General features: G+C 38.5%; 1 protein-coding gene across 2 annotated transcripts in view; it reads right to left on the minus strand.

Annotated features, from left to right (window-relative positions):
- Nucleotides 1-25634, minus strand: part of LOC132377783 (protein bicaudal D homolog 2-like) — a 55409-nt gene that overhangs the window by 25026 nt on the left and 4749 nt on the right. For both annotated transcript variants that reach the window (XM_059944133.1, XM_059944132.1), the window contains exons 2-3: nt 18140-18352; nt 1391-1543 (exon numbers count right to left, since the gene is read on the minus strand). In XM_059944133.1, the coding sequence (XP_059800116.1) occupies nt 1391-1543; nt 18140-18352 (366 nt within the window). The remainder of the gene's footprint in view (nt 1-1390; nt 1544-18139; nt 18353-25634) is intronic.

Below are 25634 nucleotides of genomic sequence, written 5' to 3' on the forward strand. Positions count from 1 at the left end.
CAGCATCTCGTTCATCAATGCTGATGGCAGTCTGTCTCCCAAACCGTCCTAGTGAAGCAGGCGGGCATCTCGCTCACGCCGTGAGAGGGTAAAGGTCCCAATGAGCAGCACCTTGAATGCTTCATATTTGCCTTCTTCCGTGGGCGACTGTATGAAATCTGCAACCTGGGCGGGGCTGTCTCCTGGTCAAGGGCACTCACCACATGGTAGTAATGCGTGGAATCAAGAGGATATCTGCTGAATCTGGAACTGGGCTTCTGCTTGGCTAAACCACATGCGTGGTCGCAGCGTCCAGAAAGTCGGCAGTTTCAGCAAAACTGCGTGAACAGATGAAGAGTTGGTCATCTTTGGTCCAAATCTTGTTTGGACCGTCGGGGTCACCAATGTAGCGATGTGCTACACACAGCGCTGAAATAACGACACGCAGTCAGTAAGTCGTTTTGGAGACTAGTTTATTCAAACTTCTCGGCGCTGGCATTTAATCCCTAGCGCCCACCCTCTCCGGGCAGAAATGACATCAGAGGTGCATTACCAAAGCCCCCCCCCCCCCCCCCCCCGTGCGCTGGCTATTTGTGAGCCGGTTTGCCTGCGCAGAAAGTGGGTCGCCACAACGTGCTTTATATTGATTTTCAGCTATTAATTCATCTGAAACCATAGTAACTTCTCAATATTTTTGCCTGGAACATTGCAAACATGTCTATTTTGAAGCACAAAGTTCCTATTTCGGGGACTTGCTCTCTTCAAGAAGAACCCTTGACTCTAGTTGAACTACCTAGCATTCCTTACTTCCATATGTGCTTGAATCAGTTGGAGACATCAAGCATTTGTTCTCATCTTTTGCATTTGAATCCCTTCGGCTCCTATCACAATACTAAAGTAACACTTATTACAGTATGGTCAAAAATGTGACCACAACAGCTTTCCTCAATGTCTCTTCGCTGCTACCTAGATACCCACTTGTTTAGCATCCATTCAGAACTAGTTTTCTCTTAATGAACATTAGCTTTCTTGTTGACTTTATAACTACCTCAAATTTAGTTTCCTGACCACAAATTCCATTCTTTTCTAAATGAGTCTGTTCAAAACTTGTTCTAAGATGACTTTCAATTCATGAAAATGTCATTACCAAATTAAATTTCATACTGTTACAAATTCTGTTTTCATTCCTTCATAAGGTGAAACATTTTATGCATTTTTATCTTAGCTTTTCATTACCTTAAAACGTCATTTCATCTCAACACCCACCCTAATGCCAGTCTTTTGTAGTAAAAGGAGCCCTAATCTAATAAGTCACTTGTGATAATTCTAACTTCTCAGCAACTTCTGAAATTTGTTTTTGTACCTCTTCCGACATAAAATTCTGAATGCATTTCAAAGTTTTACTACTCACCTGATTTTGTTTAAGGACTGAGACCTGTTTCTGGAGAGAGATGTTTTCCTCTTCAAGTTCAGAGTAATCTTGCAATAATCTTGTTTCACGAAATTTATATTCTTTGATGTCATCACGCAGGCGATTTCTTTGCAACTCCACAACCTGATTGTTCTGGAAATAAAAATATTGACAGATATTAGCCCAGATAACTGCTGCAATTGTAATAGCTGACTTCATAGCAATACTGTATCAAATTAAAATATGGCAAATTGTCATAGCTATTATTAAAAAACCAGTCTTTGCTCAATCAAATTTACAGTGAGTACTCAAGTTTCAATTTAAAATTTTCAGGGTATTTTAAATGTTACGATCATTTATGCCAACTCATTCCACAATATTGCATGTACAATTCCTACCAAAGCTTCAATTCTGTGCCTACACTACCTACAGGCACTGGCAGTTCATTCTAATCAAACTAAATCATTGTTCTTACTAGAAATATTCACACAGCTGACTTAAGATCAATGAATGTAATGAGTTGTGGTTCATACAAATTACATTATCGAAGTATGTACAGGGTATACTATATACAACCTTAAGATTCACCTCCTTCCAGGCAGCCACGAACAAAGAAACCCAAATAATTTTAAAAAAAGAAACAGCCAATACGCAGGAAAAATAAAATTGTGCAAACAAAAACAACAACTGAAGTTCAAGAAAGAGTCCAAGCCAGGTAGAATTTCACTGCTCCACAACACAAAAGTTACCATTCATTTTGCTTTGACAATAGCTTTCTTATCCTCTGGTAGCAAATTACTTTAGTAAGTATTGTTAACAATAAACGAACACATTAAAGATTGTTTAAAATAATGTACTTTTAGGAAGTGAGCATTAATAGCTTTTTGAGTGCCCAACTTTACATACTGTCAAGAAACTGGCTTGATGGTGGTGGGTCATCAAGTTCTTCCAGCAAGGATACAACCCCAATGTTGTAGGGTAGCAAGTTTCCCTACACAAATAGAAGAATGACAATATACTTTCAAGCTAGGCTGGTGAAAGACTCAGAGGGGAACCTGCAGGTGGCAATGTTTCCATGCATCAGCTGTCAAAGTCACCAGTTTAAGCATGTTTTGTTGATACTACACATTGCCGCCAAGTTCCCAACAGAGATAGAGCAATGAACGTTTGGAGAGTGGATGAGGTGGCAATCATACAGACTAGCTGGCCCAAAGAGTGTTGCAGTTGTGTTTTCAAGAGTTTCTGGAGAGACTGCCATCACATTCCCTGTGCCTTGAAGATGGAAAGGGTTTCGGAGTGTCCGGATAAGTTACTTACCATAGAATGTCCAGCCCTGACTACTCTTTTCTCCACTACATTTATGTGGCTAATCTATTTGAATTGCTGAACAACTGCAACTCACCAGGAAGTTGGCGGTAGAATATCCTGTGAAGATGCTGGATTTTGTGTCTAAGATAAGTGAATGAACTCAAATGTTGGAGATGGTCAAGGTCTAGTGTTGGGGACATAAATATAATCAAAGTTAAAGAGCCAGGCAGGCACACTCAGAATCCAGAGCAAATGCTTGAACAGCCATTTACATTTATTGCACGTTAACCCTTTATTCTAAATTTGCCCAAATTCTTTGTCAACTCTCAGATTCCACTGCACATATACACACCAAAAGCACTTTACTGTGGCTAGCTAACCTACTAAGACATACGTCCTTGGGGATTTGGGAGAAAACCAGATGACTTAGTGGAAACTCCAAGCAGTCAGAAAGAAAACATACAAAATCCAGATAGCAGAGCTCAGGATCAATTGCAAATCTCTACTATCTGCAGTACCACGCTTCCTCAAAAATTATTTGCTACTTACCAGCCTTATGAACACATTTATATTATGCCATTTATATACAATTTTAGTAGATTGCCCTTCAAGCCTCCAACAATGCAGGGAAAACAATCCAGTTAGTCCAATCTCTTAAGATCAAATACTTTCCAATCTGGGCAACACTCTTCTGAACTCTCTTCAAAGCCTCAGATCCTTCCTGTAGGCAGCCAGAACTGCAAAATTGACCTAACTTAAGTATTTTCAACTGTTACATGATCTCCCATTTTATTTACACAGTGCTTAATTGCTGTATGCAGCCTTTACAACCTTATCCATTTGTGTTGTCACTTTCAAACAGCTTTGGATTTGCTTTTCAAGACACTCTGTACATCAGTGCTCCAATGACTCCTGCCATTTGTTGCAGTTCCTCTTGAACTTAATCTGTCAAAATGCAACAGCTCACAATAGTCCAAATTAAATTCCACCTGACATCTCTCTGCCCAACGTTACTAAAATCTACAATGGCTGTATCTTTTGAAAAACTTCATTACCTGCTGCAATTCTGCTAATAGCAGTGTCATCTGCAAACTTATCAAACAGGTCTCACCTCTGAACTTTACAGAATACTTGTAGCCAGAAGCACTATTCAGTCTTCTATGACAGAATCAATTTTGTATCCACCTTATCAACTCACCATGGTTTCCATGTGATTTAATCTTTTGGACCACCCTACCATGAGGAACCTTGTCAAATCCTTTATGAAAGACTTAATACTGTGCAATTGTCAATAAACATCCCTACCTCTGACCTTAGGAACAGAAGATTATTAGTAAAGCAACTGAAGCCTGATTGGGTCTAAAATACTCAAGATGAACTATTGCAGTGATATCCTTGGACTGGGATGGCTGACCTCCAGAAGTCAAATTCATCTTCCTTTGTAATTTAGGACTTGACCATTGGATAATTTTTCCCAATCTATATTTCTCATCCCAAACGTACTTTTGAACAATAGTAAAGTTACTTTGATTCACTACAAATTTCAGTCAAACTTTGCCTAAATGTCAATGAGCTGTCATTCCCATTTAACAAGGCTGTGATGCAATGTGGAGCTGTGTGGTGTTGAAAGAAATCCAAATTAAGCACTAGGCACAGTAAAACAATTAACAGAGTGAGTAGTTTACAGCTCAAGCAACCTTGATTTAATCTCGACTTCAGTATCATCTGCATAGAGCTTGCACTTTCTACCTATGATTCCATTAGTTTCCTTCACTTGCCAAAGGCATATAGGTCAAGCTGACACTATAACTTTGCCCCTGCTTTGGATGGATGGTAGAAGTTGAACAAGTTAGGTCTTTATTCTTTGGAGCGTAGAAGGTTGAGGGGGGGGACTTGATAGAGGTATTTAAAATTATGAGGGGGATAGATAGAGTTGGCATTGATAGGCTTTTGCCATTGAGAGTAGGGAAGATTCAAACAAGAGGACATGAGTTGAGAGATAGGGGGCAAAAGTTTAAGGGTAACACGAGGGGGAATTTCTTTACTCAGAGAGTGGTAGCTGTGTGGAACGAGCTTCCAGTAGAAATGGTAGAGGCAGGTTCGGTATTGTCATTTAAAGTAAAATTGGACAGGTATATGGACAGGAAAGGAATGGAGGGTTATGGGCTGAGTGCGGGCCAGTGGGACGAGTTGAGAGTAAGCATTCGGCACGGACTAGAAGGGCCGAGATGGCCTGTTTCCATGCTGTAATTGTTATATGGTTAACTGATGGAAATGTCTGGAGAAAACGACTGTTTTGTAATAGACACAATGAGCCAAATAGGCTCATGTGTAGTAAAGAAATATGACACCAACATGACATCAATATGACACCAACTGTACGGACAGCAATTTGGTCAAATGGTGATGTACCCAAGTAGTTTTCAAACACTATTGATTAATCACCTCACATCAAGCACTGAAATATTTTGTGCTTTTGGGCCATACAACATGAAACAGTCAGAAGAAATATTTACAATTTTGATCCAGAAGAAACTTGGTGAAAATGCCAGCTGAGGATCAAGGTTGCCACAGCTCCCATCCAGTCTCAAAAGCATGCACAAACATAAATAATGGTAGCTGACTGTTAGCAGTAAAATTTCAATTTCAATATCCTGTCAAATCCAGAAATCAAGAGTTTACATTAACAAAAATCTTTTTTTAAAAAAAGATGCACCCAACTACTTTTGAGGAAGTAATTTTGAAATTGCTATCCAACATCACAAGCTGAAATACTTGTCTGAAGAGAAATACTTGAAAATACTTGTAGTTTAGTTACTATTCTCAAAACTACAGAACACCAACAGGTACTGTGAATGCTGTCTGCTTCTCTGTGGGCATTTTCTCCATCCCCTTGCCAACCACACTTGAAAAGGACTTAAAACAACCGGTGTCTGATGACCTGCCACAAGCTGGGTGGTAGCAAACCAGTCATCCCACTTTTGGCTATAGCACAAGAAATCTTTAAAACAAACAAATTTGCTTCAAACAATGTAATTTTAATATTCATCTGTGACTAAAAATATAAATATGCTCTCATGGCTATTTAAAAATGTAATTGTATCTCACATATTTACGCACTGGCAAATGGAAGAAAAAGCAAGAGCCAAAATGTGCATTTTTATAAAGTTTTCTTTTAAACCTTTGAGCACGTGTGGATGCTGGTTAATTGGTCCATCAGTTAATAGAGACAGCCGCTTATTTGGGACAACTCTTAAAGAACAAAAACTAAATTGAGAGAATAGCTGGGATTCCTTTTGTTCATTTAGGAAATCATGTTGCTTAACTGAGGCAGAAGAATGTTGTTAAAGTTTTAACTATCAGTCATGTGAACTCAAGTGGCCATTTAACACTATACCGTGCTTAGAGTGGATGGTTTTCAAAGAACGTCAGTTAGGTACATTTGTTTTCAAAACCAGTGATTTTTGTCACTGATAGTTGGTGAGGAATGCAGTAAAACAATTTAGAATTGTTTTGCTCACTGCAGTTTCAAGCATTCAGGCTTGGAGATGCCAGAGCTAGCCAGGAGTGAAAATGGAACAATTTAATTACTTCAAGTTAAAAACCATGAAGAACTTCTGGTTAAGATGGTGCTACCAAACACGTGCGACAGTTCACTGGCAGTTAAAAAGTTAAGAAACCCGACTAAAAACACCTTTCTCGAGGTAACACGAGTGAATTTGCAGATGCTGGAAATAAATAAAAACACAAAATGCTGGCAGAACTCAGCAGGCCAGACAGCATCTATGGGAGGAGGTAGTGATGACATTTCGAGCCAAAACCCTTCATCAGGAGTGAAGTAACATGGGATGGTTGAGGGGGGGGATAAGAAGTGGGGGGAGGGATGAAGTAGAGAGCTGGGAAGTGATAAGCTGAAGGGAAATGGGCTAGGGGGAAGGTGGAGAATTATGGGAAATAAAAGAGAAAGAAAGGTAGGGCTAGGGGGAGATCATAGTGAGGGGGGGGGGGGGGAGAGAAAGAGAACCAGACTAGGTAAATTATCGAGGTAAATTGTGTTAAATTATCGCCACAAACCGTGAGGAGGCAAGCAGTGGCAAAGCAGGGGATGAGCTGGGATGGTGTGCTGCAGAATCAATGCAGATGGAGTGTGCAATTTGGAGAGAAGCTGGGCAGTGGAGTCCTAATGCCCATAAAACTGGCCCAGATGCGAGTTTGGATAGCTCTGGGCTCCGAGAGCAGAAGTTGAAGCAGAGGAGATTCGATGCCCGCACAACTGGATGGCTGAGGTTGGATTGTTCTGGGTGCTGAGCTGATTTGAAGAGCTCAAGAGTAGCTTCAAGCAAGGCAGTGAAATCTGGGCCCAGAACAAGTCGCTGGGTAGTGTGGTCTAGGCCCTCAGCCCTTCGTAGCTGCTCCCTAGTACAAGTTACAATCCACTGCTTAGACAATTTAAATACCGGCCCAGACTGGAGACAGGAGCTGAATTCACACACACTGTGCAATGTTCACTCCTCTCCAAGACACCGGATTTTGCTGTTCCAGCCCAAAAAAGACTGAAAAGATAGGGTGTTGAATGGATCAGAGGGGATAGCTGACTTCACTCACTCTCCGTGATCACTCCTCTCCATGCCACTGAGGCTATGAAGACTGCCCCAGCTGTTTGTGCTCTTTGCCCCACTAATACGATGAACTAATAAACAAGGACTTGGGCCTACTCCAGGGGTCTGATCTGAAGACTCAATTTGGATCAGAATGTTGTTCTTTTCCATTGTTTGCATGTGTGGTTCCCCCCAACCCTCCTCTTGGTCATTTTTTCTTTAATTGGGTTATTTTGGGTTTCTTACTTTGTGGCTACCTGTTACAAACAAATCTCAAAGTTGTGTAATTTATACATTCTTTGACAACAAACGTACTTTTAATCTTTGCATTTGAAGGTATCTACATTCATTAATGTTACAATAAAGCTGAAGATGCAGTTGTCAAGAGCACTGTAAGAAGACAGTCCATTTATAGTTGATTAAAAGAAACGGCACTGTGTTGGCTGTCGGTCATATCCGACAATGCAAAACCTGTGGAAAAAAAAGTTTCTAAAAGTGGACAAGTGGGACAGTTCCACTATCTTGGCTTCGGAAGTCTAGTGGTATGAAAAGTCATAGCGAACTGGATCTGCCTTAGTTACAGTGGATACCCATGACTTCTGTGCCTTACTCTCCACAGAGTATTGCAAAATCACCTTCTGGGCTGTTCTTTCTCAGTTGATCTAACCTGCCCAGTCTGCCAGAGCTGACTTTACATGCCAAGACAGCCATGCCCCCATTTCAACAAGATATGAGGCCGACTGGCTTGGAGTCACAGGTGAGAACAGAGTATCTAGTGGGGACCAATAGTGAGTGAGCTGCCCCAGAATGGATCTCTTCACTGGACACCCCATACATGGCAGCACACATTACATGAATTCCTCCATCAATAACTATTAGAAACTAATACAGTTTTTATAGTACTGTAGTAGCATTGATGTTCCAATTTGTTCTGTATTTCATTTAAATACATAATTTGTTACTTGGTTAAACAGTACATTGACTTTTTTTTATACTTTTTAACTATTTCCATGAAACATCAGCTAATTAGGACAGCTAGTTAATTGGGCCAAAATGTACTGCTCCTGATGTGTCCCAATTAACTGGAATCCAATGTAGTTAAATACAAAGGTTAAAGGATAACTCTTTTACAGACAGCTGGTGAGAATCCCCAGACACAACTATTTCAAACTAAACCAGCATGTAGCCAAATTCCATACTCTCAGTTCTTCTTCACAGACCAAAAAAAGGAACAGCAAAAGTCTGCAATGAGAAATACAAAACCAGTAAACAATGAAAACCTTTTGAGAGATCACATGCTGATTAAATGCATATCTACTAGTGGGAGTAGAGGAATTCACATTAAAGTATACAGATTAGATGGATGTAAAATCTATGTAATACAGATTACATAGATAAACTAAAAAGTAGGACCACAAAGGTAATAATCTCTGGATTACTACCAGTGCCATGTGCTAGTCAGAGTAGAAATAGGAGGATATTAAAAAATATTTCAGATGAATATGTGGCTTGAAAAATGGTGCAAGGGGGAGGGATTCAAATTTCTGGGGCATTGAAACCAGTTCTGGGGAAGGTGGGACCGGTATAAACAGGACGGTCTGCACCTGGGCTGGACTGGAACCAATGTCCTAGGGGGAGCATTTAGTTCAGGAAGCTTTAAACTAATGTGGCAGGGGGATGGGAACAAGTGCAGAGAGACAGAGGGGTGTAAAATGAGGGTAGAAGCAAAAAGTAGTAAGGTGAAAAGTAAAAGTGGCAGGCAGGCAAATCCAGGGCAAAAAGCAAAAAGAGCCACATTTCAACATAATTGTATAAGGGCTAAGAGTGTTGTAAAAACAAGCCTGAAGGCTTTGTGTGTCAATGCGAGGAGCATTCGTAACAAGGTGGATGAATTGAATGTGCAGATAGTTATTAATGAATATGATATAGTTGGGATCACAGAGACATGGCGCCAGGGTGACCAAGGATGAGAGCTCAACATCCAGGGATATTCAATATTCAGGAGGGATAGACAGGAAGGAAAAGGAGGTGGGGTAGCATTGCTGGTTAGAGAGGAGATTAACGCAATAGAAAGGAAGGACATTAGCCTGGAGGATGTGGAATCAATACGGGTAGAGCTGCATAACACTAAGGGGCAGAAAACGCTGGTGGGAGTTGTGTACAGGCCACCTAACAGGAGTAGTGAGGTTAGGGATGGCATTAAACAGGAAATTAGAAATGCGTGCAATAAAGGAACAGTAGTTAAAATGGGTGACTTCAATCTACATATAGATTGGGTGAACCAAATTGGTAAGGGTGCTGAGGAAGAGGATTTCTTGGAATGTATGCGGGATGGTTCTCCGAACCAACATGTCGAGGAACCAACTAGAGAGCAGGCCATTCTAGATTGGGTATTGAGCAATGAAGAAGGGTTAGTTAGCAATCTTGTTGTGCGAGGCCCTTTGGGTAAGAGTGACCATAATATGATGGAATTCTTCATTAAGATGGAGAGTGACATAGTTAATTCAGAAACAAAGGTTCTGAACTTAAAGAAGGGTAACTTTGAAGGTATATGAGATGTGAATTAGCTAAGATAGACTGGCAAATGATATTTAAAGGGTTGACGGTGGATATGCAATGACAAGCATTTAAAGATAGCATGGATGAACTACAACAATTGTTCATCCCAGTTTGGCAAAAGAATAAACCAGGGAAGGTAGTGCACCCGTGGCTGACAAGGGAAATTAGGGATAGTATCAAGTCCAAAGAAGAAACATATAAATTAGCAAAAAAAAAGCGGCACACCTGAGGACTGGGAGAAATTCAGAGACCAGCAGAGGAGGACAAAGGGCATAATTAGGAAAAGGAAAAAAAGATTATGAGAGAAAGCTGGCAGGGAAGATAAAAACTGACTGTAAAAGCTTTTATAGATACGTGAAAAGAAAAAGATTGGTCAAGACAAATGTAGGTCCTTTACCGTCAGAAGCAGGTGAATTGATCATAGGGAACAAAGACATGGCAGACCAATTGAATCACTACTTTGGTTCTGTCTTCACTAAGGAGGACATAAATAATTTTCCGGAAATAGTAAGGGACCAAGGGTCTAGTGAGATGGAGGAACTGAGGGAAATACATGTTAGTAGGGAAGTGGTGTTAGGTAAATTGAAGGGATTAAAGGCAGATAAATCCCCAGGGCCAGATGGTCTGCATCCCAGAGTGCTTAAGGAAGTAGCCCAAGAAATAGTGGATGCATTAGTGATAATTTTTCAAAACTCCTTAGATTCTGGATTAGTTCCTGAGGATTGGAGGGTGGCTAATGTAACCCCACTTTTTAAAAAAGGAGGGAGAGAGAAACCGGGGAATTATAGACAGTTAGTCTGATATCAGTGGTGGGGAAAATGTAACAGAGTTGGTTATCAAAGATGTGATAACCCCACATTTGGAAAGAGGTGAAATCATCGGACAAAGTCAGCATGGATTTGTGAAAGGAAAATCATGTCTGACAAATCTTATAGAATTTTTTGAAGATGTAACTAGTAGAGTGGATAGGGGAGAGCCAGTGGATGTGGTACATTTAGATTTTCAAAAGGCTTTTGACAAGGTCCCACACAGGAGATTAGTGTGCAAACTTAAAGCACACGGTATTGGGAATATGGTATTGATGTGGATAGAGAATTGGTTGGCAGACAGGAAGCAAAGAGTGGGAGTAAACGGGACCTTTTCAAAATGGCAGGCAGTGACTAGTGGGGTACCGCAAGGCTCTGTGCTGGGACCCCAGTAGTTTACAATATATATTAATGATTTAGACGAGGGAATTAAATGCAGCATCTCCAAGTTTGCGGATGACACAAAGCTGGGCAGCGGTGTTAGCTGTGAGGAGGATGCTAAGAGGATGCAGGGTGACTTGGATAGGTTAGGTGAGTGGGCAAATTCATGGCAGATTCAATTTAATGTGGATAAATGTGAGGTTATCCACTTTGGTTGCAAGAACAGGAAAACAGATTATTATCTGAACGGTGGCCGATTAGGAAAAGGGGAGATGCAACGAGACCTGGGTGTCATTGTATACCAGTCATTGAAGGTGGGCATGCAGGTACAGCAGGCGGTGAAAAAGGCAAATGGTATGTTGGCATTCATAGCAAAAGGATTTGAGTACAGCAGCAGGGAGGTTCTACTGCAGTTGTACAAGGCCTTGGTGAGACCGCACCTAGAATATTGTATGCAGTTTTGGTCCCCTAATCTGAGAAAAGACATTCTTGCCATAGAGGGAGTACAGAGAAGGTTCACCAGATTGATTCCTGGATGGCAGGACTTTCATATGAAGAAAGACCGGATCGAGTAGGCTTATACTCACTGGAATTTAGAAGATTGAGGGGGGGATCTTATTGAAATGTATAAAATTCTAAAGGGATTGGACAGGCTAGATGCAGGAAGATTGTTTCCGATGTTGGGGAAGTCCAGAACAAGGGGGTCACAGTTTAAGGATAAAGGGGAAGCCTTTTAGGACCGAGATGAGGAAAAACTTCTTCACACAGAGTGGTGAATCTGTGAAATTCTCTGCCACAGGAAACAGTTGAGGCTGGTTCATTGGCTATATTTAAGAGGAAGTTAGATATGGCCCTTGTGGCTAAAGGGATCAGGGGGTATGGAGAGAAAGCAGGTACAGGATTCTGAGTTGGATGATCAGCCATGATCATACTGAATAGCGGTGCAGGCTCGAAGGGCGGAATGGCCTACTCCTACACCTATTTTCTATGTTTCTATGTTTTGAGGCGTGCTTTGAGAGCTACACTTCGTCAGACAAAATGACAAAAAACATTGAGGCTGTTGGTTAAAGAGAACCCACAAAGCAACTTCCTGAGTTGGAATTCACAATTACAAAAAATGAGTAATATTTTAAGTTCTCATTACATTTCACAGGTCAAAAAAAAAACCCATTAGCAAAACAGTTGTTCTGAGCAATCAGGAAACTCTTCTCCCCCCATACAAGTAAGATTTTTTTGTGCCCTGGAATTTCCGTTCCCAAGAGTACCATACGAGTTACAAGATTATAAATTCACTGAGCAAAGATCCAAATAGTCAATATGCCCCCAACACCTTCATAGTAGAAAAGCAGGTCAAATGTTGCAGCTCTATGAATTAAAAATGATCAGATCATTTCAAATATCAGCAGTGTTTGAAACATGATACACAAAATGTAATCAAAGATTGGAAAGCAATCAAGTAACCTTTTTTTCTAAAACTGGATTCCTCATCAAAAAACAAAACTGCAAATATTTAAAGACCATCAGGGGAAAAATATTATCACATCCACCAAACATTAGTAAATAAAGTCAATTTCAAAAGTGAAACATACGTTAATGCCACATTTCTGCTGTAATCGCCAGTTTAAAATTGCATGGATTATGGAACATAAACTAGGTTGTGATTCTTTTTATATTCCTTCACTTAATGCACACATCACTGACGATGCTAATACTTACTGGCCATCCCTCTGCTTCTGAATTGAGGACAAGACAATGGCAAATCTGGACTCTCTTGCAGGCCAGATTAAGTAAAGACAACAGATTTCCTGCCCGAAAGGACACAAGTGGACCAGTGAGTTTTTAATTAATACAGCAGCTTCACAATTACCATTACAGCAATCAAAATCTTAAATAAAATAAATTGAATGATTTGCATTTAAGCTCACCAGCTGCCCTGAATCAAATATGTAGAAAAATTCTAGCTCCTACTATAGTTACTTATCCACCATCCAATCTGTATTTATAAAGCATTTAGAATCACACTGAAGGTCATATAAATGGGAAACAGCAAACAGGTTTTTTAAATTGTCATCTTGTTAACAAATTAGATGGTAATTTGATTACTGAAAGTTAAAATTTTGTCACTGCAAACTGCTTATGTATTTATCATTAAAATTTACTCTTCATGTTCTTTTTTCCCCAAATAATGTCAGATTCCAAGCAATGTTTCTTCTTTGAAACGTACAAGTATTGTGCTACAGCATCGTGCAAGGCTAGGGTGTTTGGCATAATCCTTCTCTTGTGAGGACATAACTCTACTTGTATGCCAGTGTTCTCTGCAGGAGATTATCTCCAGCAGCTACTGCAGATGAAATCCTGCGTGCTTTTAGTTCAAATGTTTAAAATGTTATGCAGGTCTAACACAAATGAAAGTCCTAGTACTAATCAATTTAAAGTCCCCCCCCCCCCACTTTCTACCTCATGTTTTATGCCTCATCTTCATTTCTTGAAATGTAGCTCATCTGCAGAGGCCTCAGGTTATCTCATAGGGAAAATAATTTTAAATTGTGATACAAAGCTGAATGCTTTCTTAAGTCATAAGACTAAGATCAAATGATTTAACCAAACCCAAGTTATACACTCTCCAGTGCACATTAATGTGCAGTGGAATGAGCAGAAGGATGTCAACAAAACTTAAGCTGACATGCTCACTGGAAAAATTACTGTAATGTCAATGAAACTGTAAATGTACAAGGATTTCTATGACAGAATGCCTCAGGGAAAGCAGATCATAGTCAGGCTGCCATATTTAAGTTTTATTGCTTAAAAAAACTTTTAAATAGCTAACCCAATCACTAATCCAAGGCAAACGATGAGAAAAAAAATGCTGCCGATGCTGGAAATCTGAAGTTGAAACAGAAAATGTTGGAAACACTCAATAAGTCAGGCAGTACCTGTGGAAGGGAGAAACAGTTCAGTTGATGACCCCTTTATTGCAATAAATTATATGGATTTTTAAATTCTTAATTATAATTTATCAACTCAGAACTTAAAAATGGCTCTAAATGGAAATCTCCCGCATTTTCTACAAAGCTTTCAATGACTACAAAGTCACCATAATAACATTTCAGCAATGTTTCCCATACCAAAACCAAAATTAATGACTCCAGACAGTCAAATTTGAGGTTTCAGCAATCAATATTTAACAATACAAGTGTAGTCATGTAGTCTTTTTCCAAAAGTAGTAAATAGAGCTTTGTAGTTGGTGCTCTCACAGCAGACCATAGTTTAGTGGAATCATCTGTCAAATTCAGAAAATCATATTAAACAGCTATTGTAGCCACTGAAGGTGAATTGAATTACCTGCTACTAACCTTTGCCTTAAGAATATAAAAATAATATACTTTGGTTCAGGGAGACTCTGCTGAGGTGCTCAAGGAAATGTCTGCTCATCATGAATTACAGCACAGTCTAGCCTCGTCAACTCATGATGTTGTGCCAACCTTTTAACCTGCTCTAAAATTAATCCCTTCCCTCCTACATAGCTTTCCATCTTTCTATCTTCCAAGTGTTATACAAGAGTTTCAATCCAAATGTAACATTTTTGCTCCAGTTAATCAATCTCAGTCAAACATCCACCAGGCAAGTCAATCAAATCCACTATCATATGAAAGCAGAAGACTAATTTGACAAAAGCTCTTCAGTCAGCACCAACTAATTCATAAAAGGCAATTACAAATAATGGGAAAGCTAGACCAAGCAGCATTGTTAACAAGGATCACTAGAGAAACTAAAAGCTTTTTTCTAAAAAATTAAGTGAGTAATTATACTGAAACCTTCCATCAATCAAGTTTATGAAATTGTAGGAGAATTTAACATGATATGTCAAAAAGATTTAAATGGACCAACTGCAATATTTACTTTCAAAATTATTCCAGAGATGTGGATTTCACAAGTGGAACAGAAAAAGATTATGATTTTTTTTTATAAATGCCCTCCCGTTTCTGAGTCCAAATGTTCAGTTGTTTTATAGTAGTCACACATCTTTAATTGGACATAAGCTTCGTCAATGTAGCCACTGAATGTCAAGGGAGAGTATTTTAGAAATTACTGAGCATCAGGTGGTTATGGATAAGAATAAGGATAATCCAGAAATTATGAACTGGGAGACCAGGAAGGAGTAGACTGGGAATAGCTACTTTCAGGTGGAGCTAGATGTTAGATAGTCTGATGTGAAATAACGAGGTCATATCCAACACATTTCGAAGAGTGAAATATTAAGTTTACAAATTAAAGAACCCCAAATGGCAGAGACACAGATTTACAGCACAGAAAGAAACATTTCTATCCACCAAATCCACACCAATCAAAAACCTCCCATTTAAACTAATTCTACATTAACCCAATTTCTTTAGTCACCTCCCCATTCTCATCAACTCTCCCTAGTTTCTACAATTCACATATATATATATACACACACACAAATATATATATAATTTATTTATTTCTCTCTCTCTCTCTCTCTCTCTCTCTCACACACACACACACAAAATTGCATTTTTTTTCTTCTTACTACCTCAGTGTAATTATAAATGGCATGATCTGTCACAACAGAGTGCAAATCAGAAGTTTTTCACTGCATCTTGGTACCTGTCACAATGATAAAGCAAACTTACAGTGACAATAGCCTTCCAATCTACACACCCATATGGGTGGAAACCTACATGTTCATAGAATGTGTAAACTCAATGCAGAGAGTACCCGAAGTCAGGTTTGACACTAGGTTTCTGGTGCAGCCAGGGGACATCTTTACTAGTTGTACCACAGCACCAATTTTCTGAATGGGTGTTAAAAAGGACTTAACCTTGCTGGTCTTTATTGCAAGAGAGTTGAATTCCAAGAACAAGAAAGTTTCTCCACAATACTGTACTTCAAAGACTGTCTGAATTACCATATATGATTTTTGTTTCTTTAATGCCTCGGAGGGTATGCACCAAATGTTTGAGACCAATCTTGTGGGTGAGGGTATTAAGACAGACTAAAAAAAAATCAATTTTCTCATCAACACAATAAGCAACCATCTCATCAAAAAAAAATACTTATGAGGATATTACACCTCATGGGGGAAGTCGAGAACTAAGAGCATGATCTCCACACAATGTAACCAACCAGTTACAGTAAGAAATTCCTTGGAAATCCCTGGAAGGAATTACCACTCCTATTTAGAGTCAGAGCAAAACCAAACAATTTATTCTTCTGCCCAAAGAGCCCCAATTACTTGCATTTGGCCAATATCCCTCTACACTCTGCCCCTCCACGTGCCTATCGAAACACTTCTTAAAATTATACTATTGTACCCGTTTCATACACTTCCTCCGGCAGATCATTCCATATTTTCACCACCCTCACGTCCATTATAAATCTTTCCACTCTAAATCTACGCCCCTAGCTTTTGCCCTCACTAACCTGGGAAATTGTTGCCATCCAACTGATTTATGCTTCATATTTCAATAAAGGTCACCCCTCATTCTCTTAGGCTCCAAGGAATGGACAAACTCCCTACAGCTAGTCCTGGAAGCATCTTTGTAAATCTTATCTGTACTCATTCCAGTTTAACCACATCTCTCCTAGAACAGATGGGGAAAAAAAAACATGACAGCACTCCTACTGCAGCTTCAGCATTCAATAAGGAAGTTCCAACACTGGTTTGACTTTCCAATATGTATTACCTCACACTTATCTGCACTGAAATCCATTTGCCACTCTTCAGTTCATTTTCATAACTGATCATGAAATCTGCGATAACCTTCTTCACTATTACACCCACTAATTTCTTGCTATTATCTGTGAACTTGCTGATTAAGGTGCACACATTTACATCCAGATCATTTATATAAATAACCAACATCAAGGGTCACAACAACACCTGCAGCACATCATTAGTCACCAGCCTACATTCCGAGGAATAGCCTTTAACTCCACCCTCCGCTCCTTACCTCCAAGCCAATTCTGATCGGACCCAACAAGCTCTCCCTGGATTCTATGAAACCCAACCTTCCAGACCTGTCTACAATGCAAGTTTGTTCGCATAAGCTCTTACTTATCAAATGGTTCCAAGTTACCCATTTAACTCTAGCAACACCTAACAAGAATTTGAGGCAATGGTACCATAGTGGGCTTCCAAGTGAATTGTTTGCAATACATGCAGAAGTTAAATATAGCGGTGAGCACCCAGTAAAGAAGCAAGTACCTTAATCCAAGTCTTCAGATCCACTGTTTTAATGCTAACAGCACTAATGAGTAGGGAAACATTCTTGAAATACAATTATTGAGGGAATTTAAGCACTGTTGAATCTACTGCAAAGCGTTTGGATAGTATTACATCTGTAACCTTTAGCTGGTTCTTTAATGGTATTTTGCTGCAGTACTGATGTTTTTCATTCAGAATATATTGCCTGAAAATGCCAGTCTGGATAACAAAGACTGAATTAAGCATACATCTTAAATACAAAAGGTCTTTATTTATCAGTGCTTGGAGTGATTCTAAAAATCTTACACAATGCAATACTACTTCCTCATGAGGGACACGGGAATAGTTTTGAAAGCATTTAAAATAATTAAAAATCACATTGAGAGAAAGTTATACTTGGAGCAATTAACACAAAATGCTGGAGAAACTCAGGTCAGGCAGTATCTATAAAAAGGGATAAACAGTCACCATTTTGAGCCGAAACCAGAACTAAATTAAACAAGCAATTGTTCAATTTTCTCATGTTAGTTTGCCCCAGCCTGCATGGATATGGTTTACCAGCAACTAGCCTTAATTTGTATATTAAACTTAAAAGAAATAACATGTATAAAATGGAACCCAATTCATTTTTATACTGATTATAGTTTTCTTTTCCTGCCAACTCTATTGAGATTAGTTAACAGAGAAATCTAAATCAAATGCAAGGCACTCCTGCTTTGAATGGCACAGACCTACGCAAGCCTCAAAATAAACACTACATTCAAATACAAGATCCAAGGGAATGGGGAAGGACCAAAAGTGATACAAAACATGATTCAAATAAATGTTGAAAAGTATATTTCTCATTACCTTAATCTTTTATAATTACCTCTTTTAGCTGTTGTGTAATGGAAGTAAGATGGTCATTTTCAGACTGGACATTAGCAAGTACATTTTTCATCTGCTTAAGTTCTGTCTGCAGCTCCAGAATCTTCCCCACATAATATGCTTCTTTAGAAGCAGACTCTTGAATCAATGACTCCTCACGACTCTCTCCATCAGCTGCCACCTTCTTGTGGTTACTATATGCTTGACCAAAAGCCTAAAAGAATAAAATACATGGAAGTGACCTTAGTGGAACCGAAAATTGGAAAAAATATATTAGCAGCAAATTTTCCAATGTTACAGTTCAGTTACTAAGATTTATGTTTAACAGCAGATGTGGAGAAGCACAAGTACAATTCTTCATGTAAGATTATTACCAGTATTGAGAGATAGTTTCCAAGATACAAGAAGCAGTTAGCAATTTTACACAATCAGTGAAAGAAAAATGTTGTGGCAATGACACATTTTCATTTCACACAAACATTTGATCTGCTGTGGACTCACTGGTTCCAATCAGATCTGAATGGCACCACACAGATCAAGACGGAGATTTTATGCAGATAGCAAAATTTGAGATGGATGATCTTTATAGCCACTGGGCTGACAAAGTTCAAAGCTTTGCACAAGGTCAATAAAAGCCCCCCCCCCCCCCAGAATTTCTCTTGGAGTTGACCCTTGAAAATCATGTGCCTCTAGCTCAACTTCTTCCTGTGTCATTCAAGAAGACTTTCTTACATACCTCAAATAAATTTACCATCATTCCTGACTAGCCATGCATACATCAGCTGAGTAAGTCCTATGCTAAGTTCTACAACAAAGATCCAACAAGTTTCCCCACAATCCTTTCATTTGTCTGGCTGAACTTATTCTTGAACTATATAATTTAAAGGGCCACTGGGAAAGAATAGAGAAATGGAACTAACTGAATTACTCTATAGAGAGCCAGCATGAATTTAATGTATGGCACAGCTCTTTTCTGTGCTATAATGATCTTCTGACTGTAGATTGACTCACCTCTCTTAACTCATACACAAGCAAAAGTCATAAGGGTAAACTACAAAATCCATGGTATTCTAAATTAGAAAGACTTCAAATATTTTCTAGAAGGGAGATAAAGTTATATCTAATAACATTACCACAGTCATACAATTGCCCTTCATTGTGCCAGGTCAGGTGACTTCTATAAAACAAAACTTCATCTTGAAGTTGCAAGCTCTCACTGTGCAAAACAGGATAAACAGAGGAAGTGAAGTCTCCTTACAACCATGACTCATAGGATGCTGTATTTAACCAGGAAAAATTTGACAAACTATACTGAAGTCATGACACAGAAATAACTGATTGAACAAAATTCAGCATTACAAATTTTTGCATTGAAACTGTTTTGCAAAGTACTTATAGGACATCCCAATGCCATGAGAAGTGCATGATGTATTCATCCTACTTTGTCATAATGTTACTTGTACTTTACCAGCCACAATGTGGAAATTTAAGATGCAGAAAGTATTTGCAAATTTTCCTCTTACTGTTACATGGAAGAATTGCCATTTTATTGAACAGCACAATAGAAAAAGATCTCAGCATGGATGATAGCAGAGAACTATGATAAAACCAACACAGTAATCCATTTGCCTCACCAAATGCTTTGCATGCTTAAGAGGCCAGTTGATCTTTGTAGACAATCACTCTGCAAATGCTTGGACAAGGGCAGTTCTGATCTCTAGACACCAAAAGCTGAGTAAAAAGCTATTTAATAGTCAGGATCAGAAATTGTTAATCAAACAAGTCACAAGAATGTCCACCATTTGACTTTTCCATAAGAGGAAATATCAGCAGCTTGGAATTAAGTTTGTGCGCTTGATGATTATTGTGTTTTCCTTAAATTTAGTAGCAGGGAATTTATATTAATTTTGTACTATACAAACAACACGATAAATCAAGCATTGGATTAAGAGCAGACAGTTAGAGCTGAATTTCATCTACACACTGAACTCAGCAAGCTTCCAGATGATGCCAATGATAATGTGCAGTTGAAAAAATAGGAAGGATAGATTTCTTGGGGAACTCAAGGTAACGTGAGGAGAACTTTTCTAAGACGATTCTCTGGCTACCACATTCTAGATAAAAACTGAACCAAGCCCGTTCCAGGTGGTGATTGATACAAGACACTAGAGAAAGGTGTTGCAACAAAGGCAACAGAAAAAAATAGCAACACATAAGAGTGGACATAAACAAACAATGCAATTTGGGACTTTGATAAGAATCAAATAATTAATAAGGACAGTACTTTTGCTAGTCTGATACAGATCATAGCAAGTTCCTATATGGAACATTAAAGTAAAAGCGCAACTGATTCAAGGAAAACTAAATCAATATTAGATCCAAAATCAACTCAACTGGCAAAAAGTCAAAGATAATGGATGTTTCTGTGGCTGAAAAGCTATTACCCAGTGGAATTCTACATAGTTTAGTACTTGGTCATTTGTTTTTTTGCAATTATATTTTAGCAATTCAGAGCTAAATATAGCAATGGGGAATTTGAAGGCAATAAAAGAAAGCAACCATGTGACAGAAAACTTTAGATTGTAGAAAGATATAATTAATCTATTAGTCTGGCAGGAATAAAAAGGCAAATAGAATTTAACTCATTTGGGGAAATACAATTTTACAATATAATGAAAATTTAAATTGCATATGCCAGAAATCTGAAATAAACACAAAATGCTGAAAACTCAGCAGATCAAGCAGCATCTGTGAAAACAACATTTCAAGTCTGGGACCTTTGGAATGTCAGCACACTAGGATGGTGAAGGTGGTTAAAATTATATTCAGCATATACAAAGAGACAGAACTAGCCCAGGCACACACAAAATTTCACTTATTCCCGATGAACATTTCGACAGCTACATCTTTGCTCTTTACTATCCTCTAGGAAGGCAAATACAATCTGTAATCTTCTTATCATATATACAACCAATGATCCATGGAAGGAGAACTGAGCCTTGAATGTTTGAACTCCTTTCACTGATGAGCGAATCCAAAGTTAATATCATTTACAGAGCTGCAGTCTATATCCCAGCTTTAGCTTAATCCCAACTCAAGGACATGACAAAGGCAGGAAATAATTTTGAAACACTAAATTAAAAAGAAACGTTTAGAGCAATAACATTAAGAATTAAGCAGATGGAGGGAGACCGATTTTAAAAGAATATGAAAAGGACAAAGGATTTTGGCAGATCAAGATTTAGGTCATTCATTACAGACCTGCAAGTCCACATTTTAAAACAAAACCTGGAAGATCAAAATTCAATATACTTATTTTTATTAACTGGGACCTACACATTGTCTACAACTTCTTTGAAGATTCAGGAATAAGGAAGAAAGCAGCAAAAACAAAGAACTTAAATTTAGGAATGTATTTCTTTCCATATTAATGAGGCCTTAGCACTAATGGACACTGCTTTAGATCAGGACATTTTATTTTATTTCCTTACAATATAGAAGTGGGCCACTTGATCCTGCTCTCAAGACAAATCCCAGTTCCATTTCCCTGCAATAAAAACAAACACTGGGGAAACCATATAATCACAGGGAGAACATACAAACTTCACACAGCACAGAATCTGAATTGCTGGAACTTTGAGACAGTTACATTACCTGCAGCGCATTGTCGTGACTTCAAATATTCAACACAATAAACTATCAGTACTGGCTTATTATCACAGGTACACAGATGCAGTGAAAAGCTTGTTTTTCATACTGTTAATACAGATTAATTACACCACAGTAAAAACAATGCAGAATTAAAATGTAAAAGCTACTGAAGTACAGTGCAGGTAAATAATAAAGCGCACAATCATAATGAGGTAGATTCTGAGGCCAAGTCCACCTTATTGTACAAAAGATCTATTTAAGAATCTCCTAACAATGGGATAGAAGCTTTCCTTGAGCCTGGTCATATGTGATTCCAGGTTTTGGTATCTTCTGCCTGATGAGGGAGGAGAGAAGAGAGAATACCCAGAATGGCAGGGATCTTTGATTCTGCTGACTACTTTATTTAGGTTGTGAGAAGGATAGACAGAGTCCATTAAGAGGAAGCTGGTTCCAGTGATGTACTGAGATGCTTTCGTAACTCTCTGCAGATTCTTGCAGTCACATGCAGGGGTACCATACCAAACTGTTAAGCATCAGGCTTTCTATAGTACATTGATAAAAACAGGTAAGAATCGACAGGGACTTTTTTTATGCGTTGCTCTGGAATTTCGGCAACTGCAGAATCTCTTCCATTTATGCATCACCGCACATTTGCTCTCCACAAAGAAAATGAGTGAGGTGATCTTGCTTTCTAACTGGGATGGTGCCAGAATGAAGAAGTTGTAACCATTAGAGGAGGCTGATGAGGTTTCACCTCAGTCTTTTGTGGAGAGGTTTATAACATCACAAGGGTTTGAAAAGGATAGATAGAGAAGACATTTCCTATTCTGCAGGTGACTAGTAAGGGGGTGTGAATGCATGACAAGCTAAAATAAATCCAATAAGGAATTCTGAAAGAACTCCATCTCCCACAGAGAGTTTCTAGAACTTGTTTTCATAGGGAGTAGTTGTGGAAAATAGTGTACATGTATTTGAAGGGAAGGTAGATAAATACAAGAGATGAAATGGAAAATTATCCAGGAAGGAGAATCAGATGGAGCAGGTTGGGAAAGCTGCAATCTGATTGAGACCTATCAAATATTGAAAGGCCTAGATGGAGTGGACATGGATGTTTCCAGTTGTGGAGGAAGTCTAGGACCAGAGGGCACAGCCTCAGAATACAAGGATGCACCCTTAGAACAAATAAGGAGGAGTTTCTTCAGCCAAGGGTGGCAAATCTGTGGAATTCATTGCCACAGAAGGCTGTGAAGGCCATGTTATTGGGTATATTGAAAGTGGAGGTTGATAGATTCAAGGGTTTATGGGGAGAATGCAGGAGAATGGGACTGAAAGGGATAATAAATCAGCTTGATGGATTGGCAGGGCAAGCTCAATGAGTCGAAAGGCCTAATTCTGCTCCTATGTCTTATGGTTATATGAACTTGCTGAATCTTCTTTCGCTGTGAAGTAGAGGTACTAGCGAGTTTTTATGGCCATGACATCAACGTGGTTCGACCAGGACTAGGTGATGCTCCATACCTGGGAACTTGAAGCCGTCAATCTCAACACCATTGAGTACCCAGAAGCAAATGCATCATCCTCCCCCACCCTTTAAATGAATGTCAATCATATAAAGGCATGCAAACTCCATTAATGTTTAGAGATCAGATCTAACTAATAGTGGCTGTGCTTTCACCCATTTTACATCAAAACAAATCTAAAGCTCGGAAACCCTAAGTTTGATTGATATCTGCAATGGAGATACCACAAAAATTTTAGTGAACCTTTGCACAGTTAGGAATTTGTTTCTCAGGGGACAGTCAAATGCCTAATTTTGTTAGCTAGTGAAGGTTTTTTGTCATACACCTTTCAATTACATTTCACATGAAATTAAAACCGTTAAGGCACGACATGAGCACAAATCTTAATCCCCAAGGAATTTCAAATGTGAGCGTGCATAACCATACACACAACAGAGACCATTGTAAACAAATACTCAGACCCATTCATCTCTTTTTGACACTTCAAAACACCTTTGAAAGGATGTTCTCATAATGTGCATGTTTATTATTACCAGAACCCAAGCAGAAATTCTTTGTTCACAACTGGGCAGATGTAACTGCAGGCAATCAAGGCCACACAAAATCTAAACTATGCTTTACACAGAGGAATGCTGTGACAGATGAGATTTATGAACAGTCTCAGTTCTTCACATCTAGATTTATCCAAGAGGTATTCCAACACTGCAGTTTCTTGTTTCAGATTCACTCACAAATCAACACCACGGTTATTTGTATCATAGCAAAAAAAAATTCCAACCTACAAATAGTGAAAAAAAATCACCTATGTATATACCAATATCCATTACTGGATTTGTTAGAATCTTTTAAAAAAAAGTGCAACGACTTTGTCCCCAAAATCTTTGCAAACTTCCAATGCACAAGAGAAAGCTCAGATGGTTTGCAATAACGTGGGATATTAGATGGGTGCCGATACTAGAAAAAGCTTTAATTGGCAAATCAAAGTAACAAACTTCACTAATCCAAGGTTTACATTCACCTATATTTCTGTAACCTTGACATTGAAGCTATTGGCTGTACTTTAAATTAATTCTAAATTGTATGATTTGATTGGCAGTCAAATTTATCAACACTAGGACATTCAAACCTGAATTAACTGAGAATATCTCTACAAAACAGGTTAGACTTTATTACTGAATATGGACTTTATGAACAGAATAAAGTGCATTTTCAAACAGCAAGATATCTACATGCAGAAATACCAACACATCTACTGTAATCAATACTTCAATCCAACAAACCATACCTGCCCTGTGATTTGTTGATTTGTGAGCATGATCTGCATACAATAGAAGTTCTATTTAGATGCCATTAAAATACATAAAATCCATCCCCTTGCCAAAAAGGAGCCACCTGTGCTTATTCATATTTTCAACACTTTGAAGAACTTACCTTTCATACAAATACAAAAATGGATAAAATGCCAAAAAAAAAGACATTAGCAGAGATGATGAAAAGCTTGGCAAAACTTAAGAACCTGATAAAAGGAACAAGGTAGCTAGCTTAAACAAAAACAGATCTAGAAAGGAATTCCAGAGTTCAAATAATTGAAAGCAAGCTACAAGTTGTGAAGCAAAGGTCTTAAATCTGGAGTCAGAGAAAAGTCTGGAAATAAGGAATGCAAAACTGTAAAATTTACATAGAGGTAAAAGCATATAAGAAATTTAATCAGGAGGGTGAGCATATTAAACCAAAGATAGTGAGTGAAAGTAGGAGTGCAATTTCAACACCCCATATACTATTTTCACCATCTATTGCCATTCTGAAAAGAGCTGCCAGTGCTTACAATTCAATATTACTAATGGTATGAACACTTTTCCAAATCCTGAACCCTCTTAGTAAAATGATAATTCATGCTTTTATTGGAGACTTAATAAAGGATTAAGGCTTAATTCAAACACTTTCTAAAATAAATCAATGTAATTACAGGAAATGGCAGATACATGCACAGTGAAAAGAATCAGAATCAGTTTTAATATCATTGGCATACATCATGATATTTGTTGTTTTGCAGCAGTACATTGCAATACAGTAATAAAAACTAAACTATAAGTTTATATAAAAATGAAAAGTAAATAAATATTGCAAAAAGAGGAAAAAATAATGAGGTAAAGCTTTATGAAAGGACAATTTGGCAGAACTACATGTCTGATACTATGAACACAACAGCTGAAAGTAACCACCTATCAGACAGCTGATTCTCTTCTCTCTTCCAGTCTCTACAAACATCCCCCTTCACACACACAGTTGACTCTCACACAAGGCTTGATCATGCACACAAGACAG

This window comes from Hypanus sabinus, chromosome 19 (assembly GCF_030144855.1).
Source record: "Hypanus sabinus isolate sHypSab1 chromosome 19, sHypSab1.hap1, whole genome shotgun sequence".
Lineage (NCBI taxonomy): Eukaryota > Metazoa > Chordata > Chondrichthyes > Myliobatiformes > Dasyatidae > Hypanus > Hypanus sabinus.